The sequence below is a fragment of the Alexandromys fortis genome, unplaced genomic scaffold, assembly GCF_014885135.2.
Source record: "Alexandromys fortis isolate MF-2015 unplaced genomic scaffold, M_Fortis_MF-2015_v1.1 scaffold_152, whole genome shotgun sequence".
Lineage (NCBI taxonomy): Eukaryota > Metazoa > Chordata > Mammalia > Rodentia > Cricetidae > Alexandromys > Alexandromys fortis.
In genome coordinates this window covers 2280601-2298318 of record NW_026068045.1, presented here as the reverse complement: position 1 = coordinate 2298318, position 17718 = coordinate 2280601, and the positions used below count along the sequence as shown (strand labels likewise).

At 54.8% G+C, this 17718-nt stretch overlaps 2 protein-coding genes across 20 annotated transcripts; both read right to left on the bottom strand.

Moving 5' to 3' along the window:
• Positions 1-60: 60 nt before the first annotated feature.
• Positions 61-5967, bottom strand: Muc1 (mucin 1, cell surface associated). 17 transcript variants are annotated; one of them, XM_050118738.1, is made up of 9 exons: positions 3826-5967; positions 3112-3294; positions 2872-2931; positions 2099-2811; positions 1947-1999; positions 1713-1846; positions 1488-1609; positions 1263-1412; positions 61-424 (listed from the first exon to the last, which is right to left on the bottom strand). In XM_050118738.1, exons 1-9 carry the CDS (start codon positions 3881-3883, stop codon positions 350-352), a joined length of 1548 nt encoding a protein of 515 aa, XP_049974695.1. In that variant the 5' UTR covers positions 3884-5967; the 3' UTR covers positions 61-349. The 17 variants fall into 17 exon arrangements, with proteins under 17 accessions (XP_049974695.1, XP_049974682.1, XP_049974684.1 ...); XM_050118725.1 differs by having other exon boundaries at positions 2872-3294; XM_050118727.1 differs by having other exon boundaries at positions 2099-2991; positions 3052-3294.
• Positions 5968-6110: 143 nt separating this feature from the next.
• On the bottom strand, positions 6111-17001 carry Thbs3 (thrombospondin 3). 3 transcript variants are annotated; one of them, XM_050118721.1, is made up of 23 exons: positions 16843-17001; positions 15467-15673; positions 14346-14602; positions 14155-14257; positions 13532-13558; positions 13288-13370; positions 13154-13205; positions 12911-13059; positions 12271-12411; positions 12042-12119; positions 11577-11729; positions 11248-11358; positions 11047-11154; positions 9739-9898; positions 9390-9508; positions 9214-9266; positions 8743-8936; positions 8459-8637; positions 8288-8336; positions 7906-8102; positions 7498-7670; positions 6498-6637; positions 6111-6417 (listed from the first exon to the last, which is right to left on the bottom strand). In XM_050118721.1, exons 1-23 carry the CDS (start codon positions 16919-16921, stop codon positions 6359-6361), a joined length of 2871 nt encoding a protein of 956 aa, XP_049974678.1. In that variant the 5' UTR covers positions 16922-17001; the 3' UTR covers positions 6111-6358. The 3 variants fall into 3 exon arrangements, with proteins under 3 accessions (XP_049974678.1, XP_049974680.1, XP_049974679.1); XM_050118723.1 differs by lacking the exon at positions 13288-13370 and having other exon boundaries at positions 13161-13205; XM_050118722.1 differs by lacking the exons at positions 13532-13558; positions 14155-14257; positions 14346-14602; positions 15467-15673; positions 16843-17001 and having other exon boundaries at positions 13161-13205.
• Positions 17002-17718: the final 717 nt, after the last annotated feature.

Here is a 17718-nt window from a genome sequence, read left to right as displayed (position 1 = left end):
CACAGACGCGCTCTGCCCCCTTTGGCCCGTAAGTTTGCCGATGAAGAATCACGGTTGACATAACTAACAGGAGGCCCCTTTTATTCACTGTGTCTGCTTCCCATGTCCATCTCCAGGCTTTCTAGGCCAGTCCTGAGAGACACCACTGCACCCCTGCCCCAGGGCATCCCCCAGGGCAGAGCTGGGCTTCACCAGGCTCAGATGGCTGAGACACTTGGCAGTCTCAGCAAGGCTGTGAGCAGCCTACCAGAACTCCGGCTCACCAGCCCAGATCAGAGCGCAGGGGTCTAGCAGTGGAAACTGAGGGGGCAGACTGCCACCGCTGGCCCCTGAGGTGGTGACAGGTCCCCTACAAGTTGGCAGAAGTGGTTGCCACTGCTGGGTTGGTGTACGATAGGTTGCTACCGCCATTACCTGCAGAAACCTGAGCGGAGGGAAAATAAATTCAGGTGAGAGAACCCCGATGGCACCCCAGGCTATGGGCCTGGCAAGCTCTCAAGGAGTTAATTCAGAGTGTGCACCTGCTGGGCCTCAGAGCAGCCAGGTGACTGTAAACACCCAACTCCTCCACTGCCCCCTCCCTCCCCTGGTTGTAAGTCCCCAGCCCTCTTGTAGGCCCCTCCTTCCTGTCCCTTTTTCCTCTTATTTTTTGATCATCTGTCCCAACAGGCTGTGTGTGGTGTGTGTGTGTGTGTGTGTGTGTGTGTGTGTGTGTGTGTGTGTGTGTGTAGAGAGAGATCCCTAGGAGGAGGGAAATGGGGCAAGAAAAGGAAGCTCTTGTCCCTTCCCACCCACTGGCCTTTTGGTCTCAGGTGGCCACAGTATGATTTACTAGATCTACAGAGAGACTGGGTGAGGAAAGAGGGAAAGGGCTTTGCTTTCCTAAAACTCACAAGAGCCCTCTGGGCACACTGCTCTCACTGGAGGAAGCTTCTGTTCCTCCCGTGTTCCGTATCTACTCCCCAGCCCCTAGAGGTGCGTGAGACAGGAATGCTCCCTGGGCACAGTACCCCCTCACTTCACCTTGGGCATCCTAATGAGCACTCTGCTACAGTTCAGAGTTCAGTCAGAGGTGAGGGCAAGGGTTTTTAGGGCCGTTCCTTCCTTGCTTCTGTAGTCTCCAAGACCTGGTCCTCCGAACTGCACCTTCATTCCCCACCTTGCCAGGCTCTCCACTGCTCAGCTCTCTAAAGCATCTTGGGTCTCCAGAAAACCCTCACCAAGCCAGGGCCCCTGCCCCAAACCGTGGAACATAGATTTACCTCCTCATAGGGGCTACGTTTGGTGCTGCCTGGGGGCACATAGCGCCCATGAGTGTGGTAGGTGGGATATTCACTCATAGGATGGTAGGTGTCCTGGGTTGGAAAGATGTCCAGCTGCCCATAGTTCTTTCGGCGGCACTGACACACTGCCTGGGGAAACAAGAGATTATGCTAGCCCATGGGGTCTCATTTACTGGGACACATGGGTGAAGGCCTGAGACTTACCAGTGCAAGAAGATAGATGATGGCCAAAGCAACCAAAACACAGACCAGCACCAGCAGGGCAACGCCCCAGCCTGGCACGCCAGGCCAGGACTGGGCAGAGGAAGGGAACTGCATCTCATCCACTGAAAGGGAGAACAGTGGTCGGGGAAGTCCCCCAAAGGAGGCGGACCTTCCCCAGCTAGCACCGAAAGTGCACAGGTGCCAGAGCTGGAGATGTTGCCCTACCAGTGACTTTGGAGATAGCCAAATTATAGTCTTCTGCCTCCTTTGCATGCTGTGAAAGCTGCGACTTCACCTCAGAGGCACTGGCAGCACCCTCCCGGAAAATCAGAGTTGACTCCACCACCACGGAGCCTGACCTGGTCACAGGAAACGGGCGGTTCAGCAACGGGGATCCGCTTATCCCCCACATCATAAAGTCAGGTGTCCACCCCACCCTGAGTCGTATCCACACTGTACCTGAACTTGATAGCAGAGATCCCCAGAAAATCTTCGTTAAAAATCTGCAGAAACTGGGATAAGAAGAAAGGGCTCATATTTGATGCAAAGGGTCCAAGCAGTCCTGCAGAGCTGCTTCAGAAGAGCAGGGCAGAGGCCGGGCTAGTACCCACCAGTTCAGAAACGTTCCGCTTCAGGGCTCTGTAGTAGTTGGAGCTGGGGTCTTCCAGGGAAGAGTTAAACTGGTGGTTCCCAATATGAAAGGACAAGAAGAAGAAGGACACCTCAAGCGACACTTGGGGCGAAGTATTCCTGGAGAAGGCCGGGAAAAGCGCTGTGCTAAGGGGGACCGTGCTGTTGCCGGAGATTGCGAGGGTGGTGGGAGTAACAGGATGCTGGCTTGGGGCTGGAGATTGAGTACCATTGCCAGCTGGAGTTGTAGCAGCCATTGTAGAACTGTTATTTTGGATTGGAGTGGTAGCTGAGCTGGTAGTTGGCACCAAGGAGCCATTGTGGACTGGGGTGATGGTAGAGCCTAAAGTAGCCTTGGTAGTAGAGACTGAGGTGCCACCGTACACTGGAGTGGTGGCCAAGTCTGATTCGGAGCTATTAGTCATAGATGAGGCACTACTGTGGGCTGGACTGGTGGCTGAGCCCAATGCAGGGCTGGTAGTTGGAACCGAAGAGCCATTGTGGATTGGAGTGTTGGCTGTGTTGGGTGAGCCTGATATAGCCATGGTGGTTTGGATGGAGGAACCGGTGTGGACTGGAGTGGTAGCTGAGTCCATTGTAGAGTTAGTGGCTGGAGCAGAGGTATCACTGTGGACTGGCATGCTGGCCAAGTCCACCGTAGAGTTGGTGGCCTGGACAGAGACACCACTGTGACCTGGGGTGGTGACCGAGTCCACTGTAGAGCTGGTGGCCAGGGTAGAGACACCATCGTGACCTGGGGTGGTGACCGAGTCCACTGTGGAGCTGGTGGCTGGGGCAGAGACACCACCGTGACCTGGAGTGGTGACCGAGTCCACTGTGGAGCTGGTGGCTGGGGCAGAGACACCACCGTGACCTGGAGTGGTGACCGAGTCCACTGTGGAGCTGGTGGCTGGGGCAGAGACACCACCGTGACCTGGAGTGGTGACCGAGTCCACTGTGGAGTTGGTGGCAGGGACAGAGACACCACTGTGACCTGGGGTGGTGACCGAGTCCACTGTAGAGTTGGTGGCCGGGGCAGAGACACCACCATGACCTGGAGTGGTGACCGAGTCCACTGTAGAGCTGGTGGCCGGGGTAGAGGCACCACCATAACCTGGAGTGGTAGTCAAGGTTGAGGAACTGTTGGTATCCTGAGATGAGGTGACACTGTTTTGATCTGGAAGGGCAAAAAGGCCTGAACCAGAGTGGAAGGTGGGGAGTAGGTTGTTCTTACGTGCACACACCTCTCAACAGAGGTGGACGCTAGGTTGCTTCAGGTAACCTGCATGATTTCTGGCTGGAGCCAGAAACTGTAAGGCTGACAACCTCCCTCACTACTCTCTCCCTCTCTAAGAGACTCACCCCTGCTTCTGCCTCATTCATCCCTCCACTTCTACTTTTGAGACAAGGATTCATACTGCGGCCCAGCCTGGCCTTGACCTAGCCACTGCGGCCCAGCCTGGCCCACTCTTCCAGTACTGAGTTACCTCTCCTTACACAGCCGGCCCTCTCCACTCTCCACAAACATCAGAGCATTGCCTACTATGGTGCCCACTCTCCTGGGGTCTTAGCCTTTTTCTTTCACTCCGGCAATACTGTGCCATCTCTGTCTGCCGTGCATGACTTTCGTAATGCAAAGGCCACAGAAAGGTGACGAGTGGCACCTGATCAGCCCAGTCCCTCCCCACCCTCACCGTGTGCCTCTCACCTGTTACAAGCGCTATAAGTAACATCAGGAAGAAAAAAGCCCGGACGCCTGGGGTCATGGTGGTGGTGAGCAGGCGGGAAGGGGGCAGAAACAGACTCAAGGCGGGTGCTGCGTGTGTGCGATGGAGCAGCTCTGGTGCCTGCCGCTTTATACCAGCACCCCTCCCGCACAGCTAGAGCAGGTGACAGGTAACAAAACTCCGCCCCCTCCCCTATCTTTTCCTCCTCCTCCTCCCCAACTATTCCTGTGTAGGGTACTTGGGCTCCAATCACTCAACCTTATGACAACCTGTTTATTCTCCAATTGGCCTCCCCCTTTTACAAACCAGTTCTTGACTTCCCCATGTGTGTATGTGGAGGAAACCTGGAACCTCCTGGCTCTGGGTTAAGCCCCAGAACAAGAGCCAAGCTGAGGAAGGGCAGCACAGACAGGCCCCGGGCTTCGAGCCCAGAGAAACCCATCCCTAGGTCCCCCATCCCTTTTCCTGTTCTCTCTGCGGGTCCTTGAAACCTGCTTTCCATAGGTTTAGAGGACACAAGGGGGCTGGATAATAGTGGACAGGTCGCTCCCCCCACCCACTTCCCGGAATAGCCCCACCCTTCTAGCCACTCCCTGTACTCTGAAAACCACAGTCTCCGCCCCTGCCAGACTTTCCAGTAGCCTGGGTCCCTCTTTGGCTTGCTTCTGAGAAAGGCGGTGGGAGTAAATTTCCACTTAAAAAGGAGAAAACTGGGGCTCTACCGAAGCCTGAGGTCCTTCCTGGCCAACTTTCCACCTTGAGTGACAGGCTGGCGGGTCCTTCTGGTCGGGAACGCGTGCCCTCTAGTGGTCAGCGGGGAGCATCGCGCGACCGGCCCGCACCGGCCAAGTTAGAAGGCTAGACATAGACAGCACAGCCCAAGTAGACACGGATCTTAGGGACGTTGATGGGCCTTAACGAAAAGGATCAATGCCTAGGACAGATCGGAAGGAATGCACAGTGCGGTGGAGGAGCAAGGATCATTACTTGGGATACTCAGACTTCTGGGGTTGGTGTTTGGGGGAAATGATGCTAAGTGAACGGGGTCCCAATGTATGTGGAAGGGGGCATCAAGTTGTGTGATGACATCAGAATGTGGGAGTGGGACAGGTTGTTTGCGGGCATCTAGGCAGAGAGTAGATGGGGCAACCATGGAATTTGGGAGCTCAGAGTTGTATTTGGGAGAGGAAGGGTATTTGGGACGGACAGGCACATGGTGCAAGGCAAACTCGTGTGTGTATTTAGGGAGGAGAGGTATTCTGAAGGTCAAGAAATAGTTGGGGACGGGGAGGGCTTTCGGTTCACAGCAGCATGCGGACTGAGGGTACCAGGTCAGATCCTGCAGGTGTAGGTTGCAGTGTAAACCAACAGGAGCAGTTACAACTGTAGTAGGCAAATAATTCTTAGTCCCAACGAATATAAAACGGAAGCTAATACTTTAGAAAGCATTTCGGAGGTGCATGAACGGAGGCATGGGACCCACGCTCCAGCCGTTTGTCGTGCCTCTGAGCGATTTTGTGAGGCCGGCTCCAGGCAGCGTGGGGATGCCCTACGTCAGCGCGCCCACGAGTATTTGGGTGGGCGGCCCCAAACCCCAACTCCTAGAATTGCCAGGCAACAGCCATTCAATTCGGTTGCTGGGATACCTGTCACCATGGCAATAGCTCCGCGCCTCTCCGTCTCAGTATTTAAAGAGCAAGCGCGCGCACTGCTTCAGCGTCGGAAAGTGGCCTTCCCGAGCACCGGGGGAACCCTTCTCTCCTCACCCTTTCTCTTTCGCCCTCCCCTTTACCATTCCGGGCGCCCAGGCTCTGGTGTACCTCTAAGATGACCCCAACACCCCAGAGCGCCCCCAGTCCCTGGGTTCCAAAGGCCCACGTGGTAAGGAGCGGGATTCCGGGACCCCGGGCGGGCGGGAGGGACGGGACGTGGTGCAGTGTTGTTCTTTCCCCCGCCAATATTGCACTCGTCCCGGCCTCCGGCCCCCTCGGCCCCCCGGCGCCCCCTCACCCAGAGCGGGGCAGCCCCGGCCCTGGGCTTTCGATCCCGGCGGAACTTAGACTGAGGTGTCGCTGCTGCCGCGGTGAGTAAGTGGGGCTGGAAGGACTTCAGCCGTCCTCCAGCCTCGTCCTTCATTTGGTGTTTTTCCCATCCACACTCCAACTCGGTCAAACTTTCCCTAGCTCTACCTGCAGTTAGCAGCCTTTCTTACTCCTCAGGTTCCTTTGTGTCCTAGAAAAGGCCTAAAATAAGTAATTGCACTGACTTAGAAAATAACTGTAACTTTTATGGCAATGTGCTGATGTCTTTCCTGGGGTCAGTGCCTGAGCAATAACCCCTTGAAATTCCCCCAGCCCCTGCACAATGGGGTAACTACTCCTCTGGGGCTGAGCTCCCTGATGGGTGCCAGAGAACCACGTTAGGTTGAGGGGCTGCAGGTTAGACCCAGGGTCTCCGGAACAGAGCCCAAGGTCAAAGGTCTCCAATCGGAATTCTGAATCCTGTGGCACCTCCTCACACCCTTCCCTGGAGCAGCTGCCTCCGGAATGGCTCAAAATCCTCAGGCACTGTGTCTGAAGAGGGGAAACAAGTTGCGTCAGAGGATGAGGGCTTCCCGGGGCACGGTCAAGCTGACCTCCGTCTAGAGCCTCACCGTTGCAGCGATACTGGAGATTGGACCAAATGATGTTTTCTTGGGAGAAGCAGAATACACCAAGACGCCCCCCTCTCATGGACGTGTCAATAATCACCCCAGAATCCGCCACTAGCTGGGGACCCTCATAGAGCTTCACCCTGTCCGGGATAGAGGGATCATTGGTGCTGAGGTGCCAGTGGGCTCTGTGCCCCCCCAACCTGGTGCACTCTAGTCCTGAGGGAAGGCTGGAAAGGGGAGAGAGGGGGCTTTTTCTCAGGCCTTGGGCCCCTAGCTCTTTGTCCAGCCACTTTTGCATCTCAAAGCACCAGCACATTCCTAGCAAGGATTGGGTTGCTATGACAATGAGCACAAAGGGCTGGGGGTGAAGTCACCCGCTTCCCAGGCTCTAGTCCACACCCCCCCTTTATCCTCTGCCCTGGCGCCCCACCACTCTAGATACCTTAAAGAGAAACCAACTCAGCCCCCAGGATTCTAGGCTCTTGGCTACAGGAAGTCCAGCTTTTAAGCAGATCCCTTTCCCTTCCCTTCTCAAGCCATTCTCACCAACCAGGGACACATATAGGAGGGAGAAACCAATGTCGCAAACAAGAAGCCAAACTGAGAGGCCTGTAAGCCACGGGCCTTCAGCTGCTGTAATGGAAGCCATGGTCCCTTTCCAAAGTCAGATGCTGCTGGAGCAAGTTCTGGACACTTAAGGGGCTGGAAGTGCTGGGCTCTTCTACAGATTGCCTGGGGCCTAGACACTCCAGAGAACTGGAAGGCGTCTATCTCAACACCCTGGATTTCAAGGGGAAACTTGGTGCAGAGGAATGGGGTGCCTAACACCACCTCCTCTGTGCTGAAATGAGAAATGGAAGAGACTGTCTGCGGACTCTACCCATGGCACCAAGAAACTGAGCGGAGGGAAGTCACAGTGCTGAGTCCCTGCTAGGTAGAGGGCATAGGAGATTGAGTCTTGCCCCTACCCCCTTCTCTAGGGCTCAGACCCTCTCCTTACCGAATGTAGCCAACTTGGGGCCGGTGCAGCAGCTGCCATCTATAGGATGTCTTGTCACGCCAACCCACATTTCGGGGGTCAGTCCACAGCAGTCGCACCTGATCAGGGGTGTGGCCAGTGTGCCACAGAGCATTTCGGAGGTGCTCACCTGGGCCCGATACTGATGTCACTGCCTGGGAGTTATTGACAGAGTGTCAACCGCAGGACCAGGGTGAAAGGAGACAAAAGATGGTAGCTAGTGAGAAAGGGAGTCAAGAACTGAGCGGATTCTCTGGAGCCCCACACAGCTGGTGCCCAGCCCAGACATCTGGGTAAGAAGGGTCCTAATCAGGCAGTGCAGCCCTTGAGGTTGGGCAGGAACAGCGTTCGCCAAGTCAGTGGGTTGGGGAAATTGGGCAGCTGGAATACCTTGAGCTGCAGCCCTGGCTGGGCCACGGCTCGGAAAGGCGTGGCCTGCCAGTAAGTCTGCTCTGTCTGTTTCCACATGACCACGTAGAAGCGGCCACTGTCCTGGTAACTGAAGAGGAAGCCTGCATAGTCATCGTCAGTGACCGTGTTCACGTGGAACGTGCCTTCAAAGTCTACACCGTTAAAAGCCGTGTATCCTGGGGTGGGAGTGGGATAAGTGTTAGGGGCACTAAAGCTACTTGGTATCCCATGGTGGGGTGAGTACTGGGGGCAGAGAGAGTCTTGTGGTAAGCCCCCGCCCATCCTCCCCATCTGGTTCTTTCCCTACCCTCTCTAGCGGCCTTCCCTTTGGGAATTACTGAGCTGGGTGTCCCTTACATACCAACTGCAAGGCCTGGGTCACTGTTCATAGTCTGAACAATTTCCATGCCCTGGGGTTGTTAAGGAAAGAAAGAAATTTTTAAAAAGCCCTGGTTCAGGTACACAGATGCCACCCAGGTACCAACAGGAGGTCTGGTCTGCCAACACCTGCCCAGCCCACTGCCCTGCATACCTGATTGAGCACCACCCAGTTTGGGTCAATCTGAGCATCACCCTCGGGATCCAGAACCACAGTCTGATAGGCCCGAAAATCTGTGAGGGTAACCTCTGCACTTTCTGGACACACATCCAGGGGGTCAACAACTGCATCGTTGTCAAAGTCATCCTCGCACACGTCACCAACACCATTGCCTGGGCAGAGAGGCCAGTGCTCAGGCCCCGCCAGCTGTCACCCCTCACTCCCTTCGGGTCTGCCTGTATCAACGTCGCCAACCATCTCTGGGACCCCAGCCTTACCGTCGGAGTCTTTCTGGTTAGGATTGGGTACCAGACGGCAGTTGTCAGGCCCAGGAGGCACATAGTCTGGGACACCATCATTGTCATCGTCCCCATCACACTCATCTCCAAGACCGTCATTGTCCGAGTCCAGCTGAGAGCTGTTTGGCAGCTGGGGACAGTTGTCCTTGGTGTCCTGATGTCCGTCTCCATCGCTGCTCAGAAGAAAAGGAACAAATACCAGCTGGAAATGTAGGTCCCATCTTTTCCTTATCTTCTGGGGCCTTTCTGGGGCCTGCCTGCCCTCCAACCTGGTCCCTTTGCCATCATCCAGATGAGATGAGAATCCAGCAGTAGGAATATAGGGCGGACTGTGAGCAGGACTCCCTGCTGAGTGGGCTAATGAATTAAGGCTACATCATGAGGCAACTGAGAATGTAGTAGAGGAACATATTCCCTGGGAGACCTTGGATCTGTTGGCCCAGACCCTACCTGTCTTCATTGGTATCACAGACATCCCCCACCAGGTCGCTGTCTGCATCTGTCTGAGAGAGGGGTCTGATCTCACCATCTCCTCATAACTCTGGAGAGGGTGATCTCGCCTCTAAAAGGTCCAGGCCTCACCCACCAATCCCCCGCCCTCTCTCCCCCTCCCCCTTCCCCTGTACCTGGGTGGGATTGCTCATTTCAGGGCAGCTGTCACAAGCGTCTCCCACGCCGTCTTCATCCCGGTCTGTCTGCAGTGGGTTGGGTACTTTAGGGCAGTTGTCCAGTCCATTGGGGATGCCTAGTAGATATGAGAGACAAGCTGTCGTGCGCTCCTCTGCTGGCGGAAGTCCTCAGCTCTGCCGGGAATCTGGTTGCACTCTGTGGGGCTCACATCACACTAACCACTTGTAGCCACTTCATGTTCCTAGCCTGTGTCTCTCAGCCTGCTTCCCCAGCTGCAATGACTTCCCCCCTCCTTGCCTCATCCCTATAGCTCTCCCAGCCATCCCCTGGGCCCCAGGCCTGCACCATCCCCATCCACATCGTTGTCGCAGGCGTCTCCTTCTCCATTGCCATCTGTGTCCTTCTGGTCGTTGTTGGGAACATTGGGACAGTTGTCGCAGGCATCCCCAAATGAATCTGTGTCTGAATTTTGCTGGTCCTTGTTGGGGAACAGTCGGCAATTGTCCTGGGCAAGGGGGTAGGAGAAGAAGGGTCAGAATCCCCCATACTCACTTTCTCCTGTCCTCGCCAACGATCATGGTAATGTAACGTCCCTGTAATGTAAAGCCGCTTCCTGCTGTCCCACCCGCCCGACCTTCATAGGGACTGTCCTGGGGAATTAACCGCCCAGGGCCAAGAAGAGGCAGGATAGTGGGATTCAGCAAGAGAGACTACACTATGGGAGAGCACAGATGCTGAGGGGCACAGAGAGCATCCTTTGTTTGGTGGGTTTTGTTGTTGTTTTTGGTTCTTGGTGGTTGTTCTGTCATTTGCTTGTTTTGAGACAAGGTCTCACTATGTGGCCCTTGCTGGCCTGGAACTCACTATGTAGACCAGGATGGCCTTGAACCCCCAGGTGCCCACCTGCCTCCATCTCTTGAGTTCTGGAATTAGAGGTGTGCACCACCATTCCTGGCCTGGTTCTTGTTTTGGTCTCACTTCACCCCTTTCTTTTTTTCTTCTATGTACTTATTCAGTTAGTATGTGTGTGTGGGCACACAAGGGCCACTCTGCCTATATGGAAGGCAGAGGGTAACTTGTAGCTGTAGATTCTCTCTTTCTACCATGTGGGTCCCAGGGATTAAACTCAGGCTTGTTTGGTTTTTAGAGACAGGGTCTCCTTTTGTAGCCCAGGTTGACTTCCACCTTGCAGTGATTCTCCTGCCTCCATCTCCTTACAGGCACACGCCACCATTGCAAGTTGACTCCGAAGTTCTTCTTTAATATTCATTTTTATTTTCTGTGTATGAGTGTTTGGCCTGAATACATGTCTATTGCATTGCGTTTGTGCAGTGCCTATGGAGGCCATAAGTGGAACTGGAGTTACAGATGTTGTCAGCTACCATGTGGGTGCTGGAACTGATCCTGGGTTCTCTGCTCTTAACCACTGAGCTATCTCTCCAGCCTCCATATCTAAAGGTGTATGCCACTACCGCCCAGCTGACATTTTTTTTGTGTATTTATTTTGTTTTGTTGAGACAGGATTTCTCTGTGTAGCCCTGGATGGCCTGGAACTCACTCTGTAGACCAGACTGGCCTTGAACTCACAGAGATCCTCCTGCCTCTTCCTCTCTGAGTGCTGGGTTAAAGGTGTGCACCACCACCCGGCTGTACCTCGACATTCTTGATGCCATCACCATCAGCATCATCATCACACTGGTCCCCAACACCATCATTATCAGCGTCTTCTTGCCCAGAGTTGGGTGTCAAAAGGCAGTTGTCCTGAGGTTCAGAGGGAGGAAGAGGATGGGTGAGTCCCGGTGTGAGCCAGCCTGTGCCACCGCCCACCCCCTCCAGCTAGCCCGTGGCCTGCACCTGCTTGCAGTGCTTGTTGTTATCCATGCAGGGAAGCGCCTGGTCCGGATAGCCATCGATGTCTGTGTCAGGCCCACACACATTTCCATTCCCTGCCCAGCCCACATTACACTAGGGTAAAACATACAGTAGGCATTAGCAGTTTGGCTTGGCATCCCCGAACCCTGACCTACAGTTCTGCTCTGGGCTCTGCTCTCCCCATTAGTAAGTTCCCTGGGACAGGCTTCCCTCTTTTTCCCATGAAGACCCTCGGGTCAGTGCCTAGATATTTTCACTGGCCTTACACATTTTTCCCTACCTTTTTGTCTCCTGTCTGAGGTCCAGGTTACCTGGCAAGACACTGCGCCATTGCGTTCAAAGAGACAGTGAGCATGGACATGGCAGGGGCTGTGGGCTGGGCTGTGGCAGGTCCTTGCTGGGAGGCAGCCCTGGCTCTGGTTTCCCAGGAACCCCAGACGGCAGGGACCACATTTGAAAGACCCCTAAGAGTAGAGTTAGGAAGGAAGCTGAACTCACCAGGAGCCCTGTAGAGTATAAGACAGACACCTAGAACCACACCAGGCACATCTGTCTCCCTTAGGTTCTTTTTTAAGGTAGACAATAGCCCCATTTCTCAAATGAGAAAGCCGAGGTTCAAAAAGATTAGCTAACTTGCCAAAGGTCACACCTAGTAACAGGCAGAGCCTGGACATCGCAGCCAGGCTGATGGGAGAACTCGAGTAGCACCCAAGGGGAGAGAAAGAAACGGGAAATGTGAAGAGGGGGTCCTGAGCAGGGCAGGGCATTCAGCTCACCACCGTGTTGGTGCAGATGGAATTTGGGTCACAGCCTCCATTGTCCCCATCATTACATTCATCAATGTCATTGCAGACCTAAAAGGGCAGAGTTGAGGCAGGTCTCACAGATCCAGAAGTCAGTAATGATGGGGCTTTGCGGGTCTAAACGTGCAGTTTAGACCCACAGAGCTGAGTGGGACAGCCTCATCTCATTTTCCAGAAAGCCACACAGACTACACAATCTGACCTGTTTACTGGCCCGAGCATAGTCGATGCCCACACCAGACACTTGGGTGCCCTTGTAGCCCGGAGGGCAGGCCTCACAGTGGAAGCCAGGCATGGTGTTGATGCAGCTGGAGCCCAGGAAACAGGGGTCAGAGTGAGCACACTGGGAACCAAATGAGAAGGCAGAGAAGTCAGCCATTTGCCTGGGAAGGTGAGGCAACTGTATGTAGTCCTAGAAGCGCTGCTCCTCCTCGGTCCCTTTGCAGCTCCCAGCCCAACCTCCTGGTGCTCCTTTTCCCCTGGCTGGCCATCTCAAACTCCTCCGCCTCTTCACCAGCTCTCCACTGTGTAACCTTCGGTCTATCTTATGTCCCCTTCCTCCAGCCTGGCTGTGCTGGTCTCTGACCTCCCCTAAATTCCTTTGCTCTGCACAACTTTCACCCAGCTTTTTTTTAGTGTTTTTTTTTGTTTGTTTGTTTGTTTTTCTTTTTTTGAGACAGGGCTTCCCTGTGTAGCTTTGGAGCCTGCCCTGGAACTCGCTCTGTAGACCAGGCTGGCCTTGAACTCACGGAGATATCCGCCTCTGCCTCCTGAAGGCGTGCGCCACCACTGCCCAGCTTCACCCAACTTTTTGTACCCTTGAGGGCGCCTTCATTCCTCACCTCATTGATGTCATCACAGTGGGTGCCATTGCCCTGCAGGCCAGGCGGGCAGGGCCCACAGCGGTAGCCTGGGTACTCATACACTTCCATGCAGTCCACGCCTCTGAAGCAGGGGTTGGGGCTGCAGTGGGAACGCTGCTCGTGGAAACCTGGGAGGTGGACACAGTCAGAGCCACCCTCTAGGGTCACAGAGTAGGAAGCACAGCCGTGCTGTCTGGAGCCCTCCTCGCCTCGCCCACTCACCGCACACCTGACACTCCATGATGGTGTTCCGGATGAGGGACATCTCCTTCACCTGCCGAAGGAGGAGCAGTCAGCCCTCCGCACCCGCCACCCCACCCCAGTGTCAGAAGCCTCCTTGGCTGGCCCACCCAAACCTGGTCTCGGATGTCATCCCGAAGCTCCACCAGGATCTGGTTGAAGAGGGTGAGCTGAGTGACCAAGGCCTTGGTCTGTTCCCCTGCCAAGGTCCAGAGGATGGAGAGACTCAGCAGTGGGGAGTCACTCTGGGCCCTCTTTGGACTGTACGCCAGCTCTTGTCCCCAAGTCCATACCACACCTTTCAACCCCACCCGTGACAGGACTGCCCTCACCTCAGTCACCTCCTCGTGGTTGACTCACCTAAAATGGACTGCAGCGCACTGGTCACTAGAGGAGAAGTATAGCAGTCAGGGGGGCTGCTGGGAGGAGGGGGCAGGGACAGGGCAGGGCAGGGGTGCTACATTACCAGCCTCCTGTGCAGCAGACAGGCAGTCTCCCTCAGCCACTGCTCAGCTAGCACATCCCTAAATGCCCTCTAGGCACTGCCTCAAAGAAGTCAAAACCCAAATCTTGGATCCCAGGCATGGTAGTAGCAGGAGGACTCCAGGTGAGAGGCCAGGGCCCTAGTACATTCCATTTCAAGCCCTTTCCCAAGCTGCCACTTGAAGAACCCTTTGATGTCTCTGGGAGAAGTGGGTGTTTGCTTAGGTAAGGGCCTCTGAGCACCCTTGTTAGAGACCAGAGTGAGAGGCCTCGGCTGGAGGTGCTGCCCGCTGGGAGGTGACAGCTGCCAAGAGGGACTACAGACACCTTGAGACTAGCACCTCCTCACCCCCTAGAGTTCCTCAGAGTTCTGCTAGATGATTTCATGAAGTCAGGGATGAAAGATTTGGAGCTATGCTGTCAAGAGCCTTGAAAATGGGCACGCTAAAGGGACGGGTACTGAGCAGGAGGAAGTGGAAAGGATGGGAGTCGTCTGTTACCTGCACTGTGAATGGAGTCGTCTCCTTGGAATGGGCACTCACTCAGGGCTCCTACCCGCGCCATGGAGCCACCTATAATAATCTTCATCGACTCCACAAAGCCCTAGGATCAGCAAGCAGAGGGAGAGCCTAGCAGCTCGGCTCCTGGTGCTACAGACCATTTCCCCAGACCAGAGGCTACTCCCTCTCACCTGCATCCTTAGGTAAGCCTTCTGTCCAGTTCTAATCTCCAGGCCACTGACCTCTGCTGGAGGAATTGGGGCCAGGGCTGGAAGGCCAGCATGTTGGTCGCCTAGTTTACAGTCCACATAGAGCTGCAGGCCGGGGCTGGGTCGAGAAGGTCCTCGGAGCCGCAGGAGAGCTGTGTGTGTCCGCCCATCAGCCAGGCCTGCTTGCTGTAGGTTCACTGCGTGGACTTTGCCGTCTTCCCGCTGGTACCGCACCAGGACTGCCCAGGAGTGGATGTCAGTGTGGGCACTAGCCCCGCCCCATCCTGACTGACCTGGATCATTTCTAGACGCCATCTTCCCCGCCCACTGGCCATCTGTCTCTGGTTTTTGGGTTTTTTTTCTTTTTTCCTTTTCTTCCTTCCTTTCTTTCTTTCTTTTTTTTTTTTTGAGACAGGGTTTCTTTGTGTAACCTTGGATCTCACTCTATACACCAGGCTGGCCTTGGACTCAGAGATCCGCCTGCCTCTGCCTCCTGAATGCTGGTACTAAAGGTGTGCGCCACTACCACTCAGCTAGATACCACATACACACTTTTCCCCCCTCGAGACAGGGTTTCTCTGTGTAGTTCTGATTGTCCTGGAACTTTGTAGACCAGGCTGGCCTTGAACTCCCTGAGATCTGCCTGCCTCCGCATCCTGAGTGCTGGAATTAAAGACGTGCACCACCAACGCCTGGCTGATACCACATCTCTTAAGACAATTCCTAATTGTTATGCATATCTCTCAACACCTTGTATGTAACAGATGCACAATAAATGTTTCTCAAATGGACCTTAGATGAGGACCTTACTAGTTCTCAATGCCTCAAAGAACTGTCCCCTGCCAAGGCAACAGCTACATCTGTACCCACTGAACTTTAGCCAAACTCTACGTGGTTCTACTACTCCTGGGACAGATATTTCCTCCCCACCCTCTGAGCATCCCCATGTACAACCTGCCACCCATCCCTATAAATACCAGACCTTACCCAACTGTCTGGGTACTGCCATATCAGGTATCCCTTAATAGAAGTCAAGGAGAATCAAGAGGCACCTGGGTGTGGGGTCACTGGGTCAGGAAAGGAGGTGCCCACCAGTCAGTCACCTTTGTTGGTCTTGCCCACAACAGAGGCCTCGAGCCACCGGGTGTTGTCTTGCCGAGAGTAGAGCCCAAAGAGGACACCACCTTGCTTTGGGGGGAGGCGGAATGTGGACAAGAGGTAGATGTCCCCGGCAGTGAGTAAAGCCGTCCGGATCTTCTCTGCTACAGCTACTGTCTGCCGGGACTCGCCCAGAGTCAGCAGTTCGATTACTGGCCAGGCAGGGATGACCAGAGTCAGAGGAAGGAGGTAGGGTTAAGGCCTGCCCTCTCTCCTGAGCCCCCAGAGGTGAGGCATCCCGACAGCATAAACCAATCACCTCCTTAAAACTTACTAGGAGTGGTGTACATGACTGTCAATCTCAGGATTGCCTCAAGCTGAGAGGACTGCCTCAAGCTAGCAGCCAGACTCAGCTACATAGACCAGGCTACAAGTCCCCATCTATATAAACAAAACTTCAACCCTTTTTTAAACAGGGAACAGGCAATTTTTCCCTCCCAGCACCTTCTGCGGCTTCCAACGCCTTGGGAACCTATAGGCTTAGAGTCCACTTAGAAATATCGAAGCCACTCCACAAACTTCGTATGTCCCAGCAGGTGGCGCAAGCGAGACATTGCTGATCAGCCTGGTGTGGCACCTGGTGTCCACAGCTCAGAAACCAGAGGTAGCTTCTCTCGGCTACTGGGTTTAGCTCACTTCAAATCCTGGTGCCATTCCTCCCATCCTAGCGGCTCATCACGTGTGTCTAGATAAGGACAGTTGTCCACAAAGGGCTCTGACCCTTCCAACTCTGTTTAGCCTCCCCACACACACACCCTCCCCGGGGAATGTAGGACCCAGTGCCTCTGCCTCTGCCTCCTGTGTCCTGGCCAATCTGTGGTTTCCCCTCCAGCCAGGAAAGAATCTTTGCTTGTGTCATCTGCTTCAACTACCTCTCCTACACCACCCATTAGCCATCCCAGCACCAGACCTCCGGGAGAGCTCTAGCCACTCAATCCCCACCCCCGCCCTATCTTTTAATACCCGAGAAGCAGGATAAAGGGAGGACCAAGCCCAGGGTCCCACATAGTGCAACCATCATCAGGCTGCTTTTCCCGGACTGTCCTGCTGATGGGCTGACAAACCGTGCAGTGTTGGCATTCAGATCCTGAGTCCATCCTGGTCTGAACGCCCGGCCCTGGGCCATTTGCACTCACCTACCCTCTGGTGCCCACTCCTCCCACATCATCGCCAACTCTTTACTCTTCCGAGTGTAACTTTTCTCTCCAACCCAATTTCGGGACTCCTCCCTCTCTCCTCTAACCCACATGTGGTCTACTATTTGGCTGGGGGCAAAAGAAAGGAGACAAAGAGGTGTCAAAGAGGATGGGCGCAGGCTTACCCTGAAGGTCCTGACTGCTACATGAGTAAGAGCAGAAGAGGAGAAGAGCCAGGGCCCCCCAAAGTTCTGGCTTCTCCATGCCGCTTAGCCGGTTCACTACCCCTGGCAAGGCAGGCGACTGGGAGGGAAAAGGACTAGGCGGAGAGCTGGAGCGGGAGGGGGGCGGAGGGACTGAGGAGCGAGCTGGGGGGGGGGCAGCAGCGGGTAAGGGGGGGCTGAAACAAAGAGCTGCCAATCACCATGAAGGCATCATCAGCTCTAGGAACCAGGGGCACTGGGAGAGTCCTAGAGCCTTTCTTGCCTCCTGCTCCTCCATAATGGTCATCTTCTAGGTGCCTCCCTTCACTCTGACATCTGGTTCTCGGGGGCTTTCAACTTCGAGCGCTACCAAATACTACTGTCCTGTGGAAGCCGCGGCTGGAGAAGGCAGGAAACCCTGCCATGGGGTTTCTAGGCAGTTAATGGAGGATAGCAAGGGATTTGGCCGAAATTAGATTGCTACAGTACCTAGAGGATGCCCACGACATGGGGCTTATTGCTGTGGCATAACAAATACTTTTTATTACGGTGTCAAAAAAAAAAAAACTTTTTATGACATGTGCCCATTCCTCCATTTTCTCTCATTCTTGGGGAAAATGGAAGTCTGGAAGCGTCCGACGGGAACCAGACGATGGAGTCTAAACTGGTCAGTGAGGTCGAAATGAAGACGGGGGAGACATCACCAGAAGACTGGGGCGAGGAGGACTGGTGGACACCGGGTACCGCGGGAAGGCCTTGTCCGGGATGAACCGGAGGGGAGCTTCGGGAAGAACCAGGAGAGCTCGGAAGGCAACAGCCCGCGAGCCGCACTCCCTTCCCCCCACTCAGGCCCCAGCC

Bases quoted from the DNA above. Each gene is read 5' to 3' on its own strand.
- Muc1 (XM_050118724.1), bottom strand. From the start codon at position 3,883: ATGACCCCAGGCGTCCGGGCTTTTTTCTTCCTGATGTTACTTATAGCG. The intron at 1,413-1,487 runs GTAAGTCTCAGG...TTGTTTCCCCAG, and splicing joins TCATCTATCTTCTTGCACTG to GCAGTGTGTCAGTGCCGCCG. The intron at 425-1,262 runs GTAAATCTATGT...CCCTCCGCTCAG, and splicing joins AACGTAGCCCCTATGAGGAG to GTTTCTGCAGGTAATGGCGG.
- Thbs3 (XM_050118721.1), bottom strand. From the start codon at position 16,921: ATGGAGAAGCCAGAACTTTGGGGGGCCCTGGCTCTTCTCCTCTTCTGC. The intron at 12,120-12,270 runs GTCAGATTGTGT...CTGCCCTTTTAG, and splicing joins ATGCTCGGGCCAGTAAACAG to GTCTGCAATGACATTGATGA. The intron at 9,899-11,046 runs GTACAGCCGGGT...CCCCTTGCCCAG, and splicing joins ATGGCATCAAGAATGTCGAG to GACAATTGCCGACTGTTCCC.